The sequence below is a fragment of the Homarus americanus genome, unplaced genomic scaffold (assembly GCF_018991925.1).
Source record: "Homarus americanus isolate GMGI-L3 unplaced genomic scaffold, GMGI_Hamer_2.0 scaffold43895, whole genome shotgun sequence".
Taxonomy (NCBI): domain Eukaryota; kingdom Metazoa; phylum Arthropoda; class Malacostraca; order Decapoda; family Nephropidae; genus Homarus; species Homarus americanus.
In genome coordinates this window covers 403,780-417,977 of record NW_024738072.1, presented here as the reverse complement: position 1 = coordinate 417,977, position 14,198 = coordinate 403,780, and the positions used below count along the sequence as shown (strand labels likewise).

The 14,198-nt window shown below is 37.8% G+C and overlaps 2 protein-coding genes across 6 annotated transcripts in view; both read right to left on the bottom strand.

The window, feature by feature from the left end:
* The window catches only part of LOC121873664 (RNA-binding protein 25-like), a 63,257-nt gene extending 62,542 nt beyond the window's left edge, over positions 1-715 (bottom strand). For 4 of the 5 annotated variants that reach the window (XM_042377320.1, XM_042377321.1, XM_042377322.1 and 1 more), the window contains exon 1: positions 626-715. The gene's annotated coding sequence lies outside the window, so the exon portion shown is untranslated. Of the gene's footprint in view, positions 1-365; positions 466-625 lie in introns of those variants that run through there. The other variant, XM_042377324.1, reaches the window with a different exon arrangement.
* Positions 716-5,527: 4,812 nt separating this feature from the next.
* Positions 5,528-12,738, bottom strand: LOC121873663 (cytochrome c oxidase subunit 7A2, mitochondrial-like). The gene is made up of 3 exons (XM_042377314.1): positions 12,623-12,738; positions 7,605-7,706; positions 5,528-5,862 (listed from the first exon to the last, which is right to left on the bottom strand). The coding sequence occupies exons 1-3, from the start codon at positions 12,635-12,637 to the stop codon at positions 5,719-5,721; spliced, it is 261 nt and encodes an 86-aa protein (XP_042233248.1). The 5' UTR covers positions 12,638-12,738; the 3' UTR covers positions 5,528-5,718.
* Between the last annotated feature and the right edge of the window lie 1,460 nt (positions 12,739-14,198).

The following is a 14,198-nucleotide window of genomic DNA, read 5'->3' as shown; positions in this document are numbered from 1 at the left end:
CCGGCATGATAATTTTACCTTATTTTGTAACTTTTAACATGTTCTCAATTTTCTTTCACTCATACATATAAAACAATAATACTGTATACAGATAAGCTCCTTGTGAATGGCCTTGTAAAGGAGACACTATAAGTTTGCACACACATACATGTACTGTACACCAATACACAAGATTAACTCATATGGCAAGTGAGGCTTTGCATATCACTCATGACTGGGATTGAGTAAATTTCTAAACATAACGTGAAATCCAATGTGTATCCATGATCAAACTGTCTGCAATTACTATTCTATAACGTGTGCATCTACCAACCAGCCACACCTTTTGTCTTTAATTTCTGCCTCACATAGTTCTTAAAACCTACCAACTTGACTCTTCCAATGAGTGTGTGTGGAGTAGTAGCTTGAGGAAGGCAATAGTATCAGGAACACATGGACTATACCTGGCTCGTCCACGTCAATACTTCAACACTATACCTCACCGACTTCCATCTTTCCTACTCGATAAAAACACTTAATATTTCTTCCCAATACACGATTAATATACAACCCACGAATATTCTATTATCTGAGCTAGTTCGTTTTGTTAGTTATATTCTTCTTGTGAACAATTAATAATACTTACATCAATGAGAACTCCAGAAAGTCAGGTTAAAACTGGAACAACTCAACCACTCAATACCACTCTGAGAAAATGGCGTTCAGTCACTGCGTGTTTGAGTTAAAATATAAACTATATGTGTTTTGGTAGATAACACAATATACTTATTTAATTTTATAGAATAAATTATATTTGTAATTATTCGTAAGTTTTCTTGATAAATTATAGATTAGATTTTAAATACAATAGAGTGTACTGTAATGGTAAATCCTCCTCTCCCCCTTTACCCCCTCCACTAACAAAACTCTGTCTTACCACACATGTCTTCCCCCCCCCTTACACACCAACACCGGCTTATGGTGGAATTGCTGACCTTGTTATGTGCTTAAAGACCTTAGTTGTTGAAGTGCAGTAATAACGAAATAATAAAAACAAGTTCCATTCCGGCATACCTCTCCCTGCTCTCTTCCCTTTCCTCTCCCCAATCCCAACTCTTCCTCCACAACTCTTGTATCCTTCTCTTTTTCTGAACACTGCATCCCTCTACTTCCCCACTCTTGTTTCTTCGCTGTCTTCCCTGATCGCATTCCTCCTGATATGTTTTATTTATCCTCTTGATTGTTCTTCACTCCTTTCCTCCACTATCCACATCTGAGTTAGCCTGCCCCATTCATATTCCCTCCTCCCCACATCCCTTCATCATAAGCTCCTCGACTGTGTGAAGATAGCTTTTTTGTGCTAATTAGTTATATCAGTTCCCATGTATAGAACCAAACACACAATGTGCTTGAATACCTCTCATGCTAATATTTCCTCACACTCTTGTACTCACGCAGTTGCGAATATGTTATGCTCTATGTTCAGAACTAAACAAAGAATTTATTTGAAATACTCTGTAATATTCAATAACCATAATATCCTAACCAAGGGGGATTAGTTATACAGACCCTTTGGGAACTCTACTCTGTAATCCTTTTGAGCTACCGCCCACAGGATGAGTTTGGGGTGCACAATTAACTAGCTGCTGTAAGTGACAAAATTAAAAAAAATGAATCCTCCCTCATTCGTTCACAAGCATCCCAACTTGCTCTTTACCTATCTTCCCATTTCCTCCATCCATTGGGTTTTTTAAGGTTGTCACTTTTTTTACGGGGATTACAGGAATATCAAAGGGGGTCCAATAAGTTGTGGGTGGTGGAACAATGGCTAGCATTTTTTTTTAATCTGACCAATATTATGGGCATTTTGAGGCCATTTAGAAGCCATGTGCACTTGATATTAGGAGATATTCGAGGTCAATAGTAATTACTTTGTATTATACAAAAATGCCTGAGTACTATACTGCATTTAAGACAAAGTAATGAAATTTTATGATGAAAAGGGTGAACGGGACCCCCTTGACCCCCCTGGATTAGCCCACCCAGGCACAAATCACCGACCCACATCAGGGCCTGAGGCCCCCCCCCAAAAAAAAGAACCCAAAATAAATTCAGAAATGGAAAAAATAAACAAATAAAGAGTGAGAAACGATATATTTGTTGTGTTGTAAAAGAAACAGAAACAATTGAGAAACTAACTCTGATCAGTAACTTAGGACTTGGGTCACAATTTTTGTGATGCCGTATGGCAGCAGGGTCTACCACTACAGTAGTTTGTTTCCTGGATACAGTATCATGCCACAAACACTGTAAGGATTATGTATAATATAAATTGACGGCAAGGCCATAGGGGCAGTGAACATAATTTTGTAATACCTTGAGTACGTGGTCAAATGAAAAACGATTTCTTCTTTACAGCTATACAGCATAGGAACAATTTACTTAACAATTTCAAAGCCAGTAATACTGAAGTGGATACAGCGCTAGCCTCCTGTTCCTAGGATCAGTAGATCGATTCCTGGGCACTCCCAGTTCACATAGCTGTAAATGGGTACCTATAAGTTTACAACTTGGGAATGCATTTTCACTCAACTGACAGTCTCTAGCATATCTCGGGGACCAGACAGGATGACTACTCCAGGCGGGGAAGTACCTCACTCTTGAAGATCGTTACAAGGGACGAACCGTCTAGATATCTGAACGACCGTCTTGTAAGAGCTAATAATTTAGTTGCTTGATTCACCTTCTTCTCACAATGGCCCGAGAACTTCAGTTCATTGTCAACATGCATACCCAGGTTCATTTCGCATTCAGTCTCTATTAATGCAGTTTCTTCATCCCGTTGGAACATATGACACGCCTCCTTACCGTTGGTGCATCCCAGGTGCAGCCTCTTACACTTCGTGGTATTGAATCTTAGCAGCCATTTCTTCGACCACTCTTGAACCTCACAGAGATCTTTCTGCAGCTCTTCACAGTCTGTTTAGCTCTTAATTTCCTGAATACAGGTAACTTAGTATCGTCCGCAAACATTTGTGTGGAGGAGTGTATAGCTTCCGGCATGTCACTTATGAAACAAACAAATAACAACCGGCCCAATACACTGCCCTGTGGTACCCCACTTGTTACGGGTACACATGACGATTTCATACCATCAATCACCACGCACTGCTTGAGATCATGCAGAGAGTTTCCGATCCACGCTCGGACATTTCCCCGAATCCCGTACCCTTCCAGTTTAATTCTCAGTCTTTCTTGGGGTAAGCTGTCGAAAGCCTTGGCAAAATCTAGGTACAGCAAGTTCTTGTATAGCGACGCCCCTCTTGACATTGTTTTGGTACTACGTCGCTACTCTTTAGATACCAATAATTCGTTTAACGTCCCGACAACTCAATTTAATGTCGTTTTTGCGTCGTCACGGACTACTTTTTACGGCACATCACCCTCTCTTGTCTGGCCACGCTACCTCTCACTAGCGGAACGTCACAGCGTCCCCAAGCGATGCCAGGCCAGTCTCTGTTACGCTTCCACATCATTCATGTGTGCTTATGTGTTTTTGCTCTAAATACTGTACTCTAACCGTTCAAAATGGCTTCCAAGCACCCATCAAGTGCTACTGATGCTAGTGTTATGAAGAAGTAACATAAGACCATTAACCTTGCTACGAAAATGGATGTTTTAAACCGGGAAAAGGAGCCACCCACTGGGTCTCAGTGACTCACCACCCTCCTCCTCTACCCACCACACACTCACTCCACCACCTCCCTCATCAGTGAATACAATACAAAATTATTTAGTTTATTTATATATACTATATTTACTATTTTTTATAAAAATGCCATTGAATTTCTGTATATGTAATGTTTTTCATGGGGTAAAGGGAGGCTCAGGAATGTAACTCCCATATTTTTGCTATTTTTTATGGGTAAAATTGATCTGCTTAATGTCGTTTCATATAACGTCGCGTATTCAGGAACATAGCCTCCAAGATCTAACGGGAAACTCTCAGTAGGCCCTTGTCTGCATTTTGATGAGGTCGTAAGAAAGGCGTTATCAGCTTGTGCATTTGATGTCCATTTCACTATTGCCTGGCAAGCTCAAACACCGATTAGATTGTAACAATAGATGTAAGAAATTGATCTGACCCATGGTACTGAGTTTCATTGCCAAATGTACAGCAACTGAATTAAATAACATGTATGTCAATGCATGAATTGCCTGTTCGGCATGCCTGAGTTGCCAGTTAGCCTAGTATATAATAGTGTGTCACTTTTTGACGCTCCCTCCATCGTATCTCAGGTATGTAACTAGTGCCTCACACCCGCCATATTAAGTGGCCTGGTGCATTATCTATCAATAATAGCACCTTGAATTCCATCTTCTTGGAAGCAAGGTACTTTTCCACTTCTGGGAGGAAGCATTTATGGAACCAATCCAGGAATACTTGCACAGTTACCCAAGGCACGACAGTGTCCACTGCAAAACAGTAAAATTGCAGCATTTTATAAATTCATTTTCTTTGAAAAGTCGGGAAGGATATGTCATCAATAACTACCAAATATTTATTACCCTTGTTTTAGAGGTATTTTAATGTTAAATTTAGAGCTTGGTTATAGTCCACCCAATTAAATTATGTAAAAAAAAAATTTGTCTGCCCCTTTGTACAAACTTCCCACATGGCCAGTGTGTTTAGCAGTTATCCTGGGCGGAAGCACCTGTTTCTACCATATTCTGATCACAATATGTACTGTACACACTGCCATACTGGTCCAAGTTTTCTCAGAACAGTCATTACTATGGTTCCCAAGCATATGTTTGGTGAGGAAAATCCTCATATTCTTGCCTTGTTGGGTAAATGTTTCTCTGAGGGAAATCTAAGATGAGGCACAGCTACAATTAGGACTGAAGTGCATGGTATGCAATTTTCCTGCCAATTATGTTTCACCTTAGCAATCATCTCCAGGGAGACCCAGAAAGGTGTCCAAGGCCAGTGACATGCTTATGAGATGTATGAGATAATGAATTTGACAATATCTGCAGCAAATATGAAGTAAGTCCACCACAACATCCTTCAAGATGTGTCGGAATGATCAACAGCTACTGCAAAATGAGCTGAAGATGCTATCTGGTATCTTGTTATCCCACCAAAACTCATCATGAAGTGATTACAAGAATATTTGAAAGCTCGAATGGCCGGAGAACTCACTGGACATATGAGTAAGCCTGATGGAGAGTGCATGGAATCAGACAATACACTCAAGCTGTCAACATGGAACACATCATAAAATCCTCATCTACAGGAGGATCAGGCAGACTGGGACAGTGGAAATGGTTCAGGATTATTTATAAACACCTGCAAAATCCATGCCAAACCAACTTCAACTGGTTTATTACCTGGGCACCATAAACTCTTAAAATATGGCAGAAACAAACTAATCTCAACCATGAGAAAGTATTGAACTAATTATTGATACTCTAGCGCAGTCTAAATCGATTTTGCATTTTAGTCACTTAAGAACTATGAAGGATGCAAAAATAAAGAAAAGAATCTTTGTTCATTATAATTTATTAGACGGAAATATACATTTTCACTAAATAAACTGATGGTCTTCAATTAAATTATTTCTATGTACAGACACTAAACCATTAAATAATGAGCTGGCATTGAATACCCATAGTAATGCTATTACAAAGTTAAGGAATGAGGAATGAATGCACATTACCAGTGAGTGAGTCTCACTAGGTTGCCTTCTTAGGGAATGCCATGCCATAGAAGAAATGCAAGCACATGCCAAATCCAATACCATTGAGAATCAAGGTACTGAGAAAGAGCATATTGTCTGCTACACCTCCCTTAAGGTGGATTGGCACTCCATTGTCAATCTGAAAGAGAAAAAAAAAGATATTCCAAACTGCTTCACAGACCAAAATAGCACTGAATAAATTTTTTTATTTTTTTTATCAATTAGGCATAGTAATCAACTAAAAAATTTACTTTGCTTCTGTTGGTTCATAATACAAACAACATTTAACAGTAAACTCTTGCAATCATATACAACCAAACTAAATACAATAGAACTAAAAAAAAAAAAAAAAAAAAAAAAAACAAACTTGGAACTCAATTTTTCAGACAATGTTATACTATAAATAGTGGTGACAGTCCACAAAAGAATAATACAGGTTCATTATGTAAAATCTAGCTGTAAGGCTAAAAAGGTGAGACAGCTGTACGGCACAGTACATTTCCTCTGCTATTTTGTCTGGGTAGTACTCGGTAACAAAACAATTCAAGGTTTCTCATGCTTTTGGAGACCACCTCACCATGCAGTTATCTTTAGAGAACCTGGTATGAAGCGGATGACTATTCTTAATTTTTAATCTATTTAAGTGTAAAATCCAATCACACAATTCAGGGCCCTGGGATTTTGACCCATAAGCTTTTTGAACGTAGAGTTGCTTTATCTAAGTTATAATCTTATAAAATATCTAGACATCTCCAACAGCTGGAGTCTTACCATAAAAATTTATCTGTTTTAATCACAATATCAATTCCCCTACATATATTTAAGAACAGCAAATTTTGTAGAACAAAATAGTAACCAAAAAGATTAGATTAGATTAAGTTTAAGCCCAAACATGAATGACAATTCCTATAATGAAAGTGGGCCCCATAGGCATGACTGCCCATTACGGACAATGTGGATACAGTACATAGGCCTTCTGAATGCAAGGCAGCATGACCATCATTGCATTCAACTACAGGTATCCCTCATTCTACGATGGAATTAGGTTCCAGAAAACCTAACATTGTGAAATTATTCCTAAACGAGGGATGTTAAGAAAGCAAATTATATCAATTTTTTTTTCTAACAATACATCACAAATGGCAACTCCACTCCAGCCTGGGGGAGCAAGTCCACTAGTCAGACTGGCCAGAGCTCAAGTTTGCATGTATCACACCAGTCGATGTGTGGCCGAGACGGGATGCTCAATGCCACCAGTACTTCACAACTTTCACGATGCTTTATCAAAATGTCAGCTTTCCAAAAGAATTCAAAGTACTGTATACTCTCAGATACATGACTAGAGTAGAGATGCACAATTGGAGCAGAGAATCCCCAGTTTTTTCCCTTTCCCAGTGAGTTAAACATCACTAAACTGAATTTTAATCTAATGTTGAGAGAAAGGGTGTAAAAAAAAAATTCACTAAAGGAAATTAACGTTAAGTTAATTTATGCTAAATATGAAATACCTGTCCTTTCACTTCCCTAATTTAGTAAAGTTAGGTACTGCATCCATTTACTAATGGATGGACAAAGAGAGCCCGAGATTTAAAATTTTAACCCTTATGGCAGGAAGCAATAAGCACAGTACCCACTTGGCTGTTACACATTCCCTACACAATAATGCTCCTCTAATTCTACCTAAGTAACAAAATGGAAATGCACATTATGAATCAGTGAGTCCAGTGTTTAAACTAAATTTTGGCACAATTAAAATTACAACCTGCTTGACTTTTTCCTCACATACTAGATCATTAACTTCTACAAGTAAGTAAATTGTCTGCATAAGTACCTGTATACCGATTACTTTGTGGGAAAAAGGGGGGGGGGGGGTTTACTCACTTGGTAATCAAACATCTTGGTACGCATCTTCTGGTATCCCGGGTGGGTCTCAGTTTTAACTGCCCTGCGTGCTGAGCCAGTTGCAAAGGTTCGGACTAGAGTCTGATAAAAAAGTACAAGATTAAAATGTGGCATAACCTTCAGAAAGTCAGAGCCTCCCATACTGTTATGTTAAAAACATATACAGTACGGTATCTTTATAAAATTAATAACATTGAAGCTTAACAAAAGAACAAAACTAGTCTGTATGACTGAGCACCATAATTCAACAAATGTAATGTAATGTACAGTTGTAGAACTTGGCTTCAAAAATACAACTCAACCATCACAAGAATAACAAATTTAATCTCACAAAAAGTATGGTACTGTACTGAAACATACTGTAAATAGCTGACCTATTAATTGATGTAATCTCATACTGTAAATAGTTGATCTATAAATTAGTCTATGTCCCCTACTGTATGGAGGATAAAAGTCACACTATAGTTCCTAGATGGGGACATCAAAACCATCTTTCACCACACTTATATTAGTACTGTAACATCTTGGGTAAGGAACTGTTCTATATATATACACTACAGTAAAAGACATGAAAGGTCAATCAATTAGTAGCCCCAGAAGCTTCAACACTTGTGCCTTGCCAATAAATGCCAAAACATCCAATCATGGCATTAATGTTCCTGTGTATTAACTGATATTACTTAAATAATTGTATTAAATAAAATATAAATTTGCAAAAATAAATGAAACACTAAGAGCTATGGTAATATAATACAATATAAAAAATGGAGGGCTTAAGAAAGATACTGTTTAACTAAAGGGAGATGACAATTGACTTGTCAGATACCTCCACTTGAACTCCCCTGAAGTGCCTACTATAGTCAGAGGGGATTGGCATGGGCAGGCTACACAGCTCAGCACACCATCACACTGTTCTAGTATTCTTTAAAACTCCTCACTCAGTAGTCAATGACTGAAGCAATGTATTAAATCTCTTATCTAGATGACTGCTTTGAGCCAGTAAGCCTGTAGATTCACCACACTAAATTCTTAAGATAGATTAACCTCGTAACCTGAATCACTACTATACTGTACATGAGACACATGATTCAACATTTACAAATCCTACTGCCTTAAAGGAATGGGAACCAGGCTACTTGTCTTCAATCTTTCATTTATAGTTGATGGATCCCCAGCAAGTAGGTAGTAGGCAGCTATCAAACAGGGAGGTACTACTGCCTGGGAATATATTGGAAGCATAATATGTTGTCTAATGGTAGACTCTGCTGCCATATGGCATCACTAAAATTGTGACCAAGTCCCAGGTTGCTCATCTGACTTTCAATTATTTCTCTTACTACTGACAATGCAACATACATACATTTTTGTATTTATTCATGGTTACATTATTATTATTATTAATACAGGGGGGTATATCATTTTTATTTTTTTATTAAAATTTTATCTATTTCTACAATTTTTATTATTATTATATTTTCACCCCCAGTCCTAATTTATTTGGTGAAAAGGATTGTTGCAGCATTATTACAGTGCTTTACTAGACAATGAATACAGCTACCAGTACAGTATAAGCCAAGTCCCCTGATCATGGCAGGCATTGACAGGGGAGTTCTGGTGGAGGTATCTCACATGTCACTCAATGACCTGAGAGCTATGGTATACAGGTATCCCTTGTTTAACAATAGGGTTGCATTCCTGAAAACCTAATGTTAAGCAAAATTATCACTAAATGAGGGCGGTAAACACTGAGAATACAGTGCTCCGTAATATAATAGCTACTTGTATCCAAGTTCGTTATAAACGGTTTCAAAGTAAAATAATTCTTGGTACATTAAAGGTACAGTACAGTGTATGCAAATGCAGTATAATCAATGAATTGGGTTTTGGCATTATCAGCAAATGGTGAAAGCACCGAACACTCACACGGACACTGGTCAAAGCTCAAAGCCACCAATGCAAAAATCACCTTCACAAATGAGTCATGGTTAACAGTATGGTCCACACTTTGTCTGGACTCTCAAATGCCTTTTTTATTTTTTTTTTATTTTTTAAGGATTCAATTTAGATATACAGTATATATATTTTTTAGTTTTTAATATAAAATACCAACAGGAAAAATATAAGACAATGCATGTCAATACACACAATTATACATATTTATATATGTACAACGAATTGGGTTGCCAATTAGTCCACAAACTATTTCAATACATATCAGTGAAGTCCTGTGTTTTCATCATTGTCCTGGGGACAATGTTTACATTGTAAAAATACAAGACTCAAGAATTGTAACCACAAACCTGTGTTTGAGTTATCAAAACAGCACATACTGTATATAATGAGCCCTACCCTCCATCTTTTATGGGGGGCCCAAACAATATAAAAAATATCTATTCTACTTAATAGTGTCTACAAGACTTATAGATTTAACATACGCAGCCTAAATTCCAGTTTTAATTTATAACAATACAGTCACCAATTTACATCAGGGATGTTCCTAGAAACTATAAAAAGGACTGAAGTACCACAAATAGGACACTTTTTTCCAAACAACGTTGTTATTGGGTAAAATTTCTGGGCACTCAACCTCAATTAAGTAGATATAAGAAAAAAAACATGAAATAAGAAGACAATTACAGTACAGTACTGTAATAAACACAGGCAAGACACTGGTACATACAGTACTCACCAAAATTAAACCAAGACTGCATACATCTTGGCAGGTGTAATTGTAGTACAGTATTTTCAGAGCATTTTCCACTCATGATTAAGGTACAGTACTGTAATTTGAAAGACGAGTGCAAAAATTATCACAGTGAATATTATTTAAAGCTCTGTGCCTGAAGCAGGTTTGTTGCTGCTTTGCTGTTGGTAACAGTGCCACATGCCATTGTTCCTTATACGTGGTTTGAATCTTTTAGGACCACAGTGGCAAAAACTACATTATATTGGACAGGCAAGACTTACTGTATTCAGAAAATTGTTCCCTAATTTGTTAATTTTTTATCAAAATTAGATCTATAAACAGACATAAATTGGCGACATGCTGTCATATGAAGAGCTTTATGCTGTTTTAACACTCTGTGGTACTTGGTCACAGAATGACATGACTCACTCATAAAGACAAACTCTCCCTTGCCCAGCAATTTTATACAATGAAGCAGGGATTATGAGCGGTAACCAACTTCCATAGGAGAGGTTCATACTAACCTGCAACCTTCTTGTGTTATCAACTCAGTGGAGGCGTCTGCCGAGGACGTTTGAAATTCTGATGGGCTAACTGAGCATTAACATGTTTAATGAAAAGTTATATACAGTACAGGTAATCCTAAATAAAATATATTGTCCCTTGAACTTAATTGTTTACAATTACCACTTGAGAGATCTTTTGATTTATAATGGTGGATAAATTATAAAACCATACAGTACAGTAGACCCTTCCCAGTTTTGGGTTTGTGATTCGCGATTTCAACAATTCGCAGTAAGCAGATGGTAGCTAGCTTGCAAGCTTTTTCCCACAGCACGAGTCACCCCACGCAGCATCTCGTGCTGTACTCTCAAAACTTTAGTGTTTCTGTGTGAAATGGCCCCTAAAAGACTGCCTAGTGCTAGTGATGCTAGTGGAGTGAAATGTAAAAGGCAGAAGTCAGTGATGACCCTGACAAAGAAAGTTGAATTATTAGATAAGTTAAAAGAGGGGATGACTGGTGCCACGGCTGGTTGGTTGTTTGGTATGGGTATACAGTAGTGCACTAAGGTAGTATTAAGTTGCTATTCGCAGTTTTGCCTATTCATGCCATTTCTTGGCACCCATCCCCCATGAATAACAAGGGTTTACTGTACTGTACAAGACTGTCATGTTTTTTGTTTTTTTAAACTGCCCATAAATATTGTCAAGACTAATAATGATGGGAGACTGTAGGAAAATAAGGAACCTATAATTAAAATTATTAGGAAGTAGAATAATCCTAAAGATAATACAATATAATAAAACAAAAGAGTGAAAGAAATGATAACCTATGAATATGATATCCACTAACTCAACACAGTGCAGTATTCTGTAACTACTAAAATAAACAAGAAGAAACAGTTTGATGGTGGGTATTAGTTTATTTTCGTTTTACACTAACTACTGGACTGCAACAAGTCTCTTGCTAGACTTAGTAAATATACGACGATTTTTCTTCTTTTTGTGTGTGATTTTCTCTTAAAGTAATCATGATCGGAAGAAATGCCATTGAAGAACAGTGTCTTAGAATTATCTAAACTACCGATTCCAAAACTTAAAATCCTAAATATCGATGGATGACCGCAACGACAATTTGGTATTATTGCAGTTTCAGCCAATACACACGGCCGACTGTTATGGTAATTATTTAGGACGATCCAGTGAGCGATACTGAGTGAAAACAAATTATGAGAACACCGGATTTTCACTGTTACAGTATATTACAGAGGACACTGTTGTAGTCTGTGGAAATAATGTTAAAAATTTGATATTTTAAAAATTAACGTTACTTAACATATGTGGGTATGAAAAACGGACCTAACCAACCAGACCTACCTACCTAACCTTACCTAACTTCCCCGGTATAATAAACAGAATTTACTATGATATGGTGAAATTTGAGGCACTTCTGGACGTGAGATATGGCCGCAATGCACCAGTGGACCCGATTGATCAGAGGCATCTATGGTCACCCCTGCACACCTAATATTCCGAAGATCTTTGAATATCTTTTGATCAAACTTGTGTTTACAAGTTTGATCTTGTGCTGGACTACAGTATAAAGCATCCAAGTATTCTCGGCACCCAACACAGAGCTCCATCAGCTGACCCGTGAACGGATTGCATCACCGTCACTAGAGCGAGGCTGGACAGCCATTATTCTCATCTTTCCCACTCCTAGGCTTTTTTTCGGGGATATATAATACTTAAATATCTAGTAGACCTGTCTAATAATACGAAATACAACTAGAGCGAGAAAAGTACTCACGCGAGCTGTATTCATCTTGAAGTTTATACGTCTGCTGCTCTCCTGCTGTTAAGATGGCCGTGGCTGTACCCGTGCGGCCGTGCTGTAGGGTATAATTCGTATACAGTATTAGCTAAAGCACAAACTCCAATGAGAACTTACTTTTGAAAAAATTGCAATGTAAAATATCGTATGCCATAAAACAAAATTATTTCAAATAATTATGCCATGTTTTTTATATCTGCAAAATTAAATGAGGTAAATATAAAGCGGGAAGTTTAAATACCTGGCACTAATATTTTTACATAATGACGCAGCATTTTTTTCTATAGGTATATAAGTAGATTTCGGAGATTTCTAAATAAATTTTCAATGATTTCTCTATTAATTTTTTATTTAATATACCGTAATTTTCTTTGCTTTACTAAAGGTGGTTATTGTAAGGTGCACAGAATAACTAACGCGTTAGCTGTTCTGTGTGCCCCGATGCTGCTTTTGATTTGTGTGCATGACACTTTAGTTAACACCTCGAGCAGGTGTTAACCCGTTGCAGGGCCCAAGCGGCACAAATAGGTAGCAACCAATCAGCGATTTCTCCCGGAGAAAATAAGCGGATCATGGCCGATTATGGAGAATATTTTCATTAATATTAAAGAGTTGGAGGCATTTAACTTACTTTAGCCTCTTCACCACTGATCGGCTCGTTAGCTATTCCATGCATCTTAAAATGCCCTAAATTGTCAGATACTTTAGACTTTTACGCCTGGAGTTTTAAACACCTTCTTCTGTTGAAGAGGGTTCTCGTGTTTCAACCCGAGTTTTAAAAAAATGAGTCCTGAAGGACATCGCAGTACAGTACTTTACAGAGGTGTGGCGGTAAAATTAACTAATTCCAAGAAAATTAATTTATAATATTGAAATTCGTTAATTTTACCTCCACACCACCCCGTCAAGTACTGTACGTACTGCGGTGTCCTTCACGACTCATTTTTTTAAAACTCGGTTGAAACACGATAACCCTCTTCAACGGAAGAGGGTGTTTAAAACTCCAGAGTTATTCTCTTTGCCATTGATCAGCTTGTTAGCCGCTTGGGCGATCGGTCACACACTGCTGGCAAGTACTGGGCATGCATTGGCTCCTGAATGTATCTGAACCTGCTCCAGTGCTTATCAAGTCTGGTCTTGAAAGAGCTCACACTCAGTGCCATCATAATACTCTCTAGCACACACTGAAAAAGTTACCCCTCACAGTTTTCTGGACTTGTGGCATCTTCAACCTTGAGCTATGACCCCTTGTGGGGGCGAGCGTCCGCCAGCTCCAGGTAAGGACACTCAACTGAGCAGTGCCCTTTGAGATGTTTATACACCACAATTAGGCCCCCCCCCCCTTCCCCATTTGAAGTAAAAGCTAGGAACATAACCCCTATTTACATCAGTGTGTCTCTGGTAAAACAGTTTTCACTTAACGTCGTAGTTTTCAGGAACCTAACAAGGACGTTAATGGGGGAATTGGTGTACATTCTTCTTTCTATCCACAATTTGCCTTACCTTTAGCATTTTTGTAAAATAAACAATAATAGGAATACAAAACAAACAG

Bases quoted from the DNA above. Each gene is read 5' to 3' on its own strand.
- LOC121873663 (XM_042377314.1), bottom strand. The intron at 5,863-7,604 runs GTGAGTAAACCC...TTTCTCTTTCAG, and splicing joins CCAAGATGTTTGATTACCAA to ATTGACAATGGAGTGCCAAT.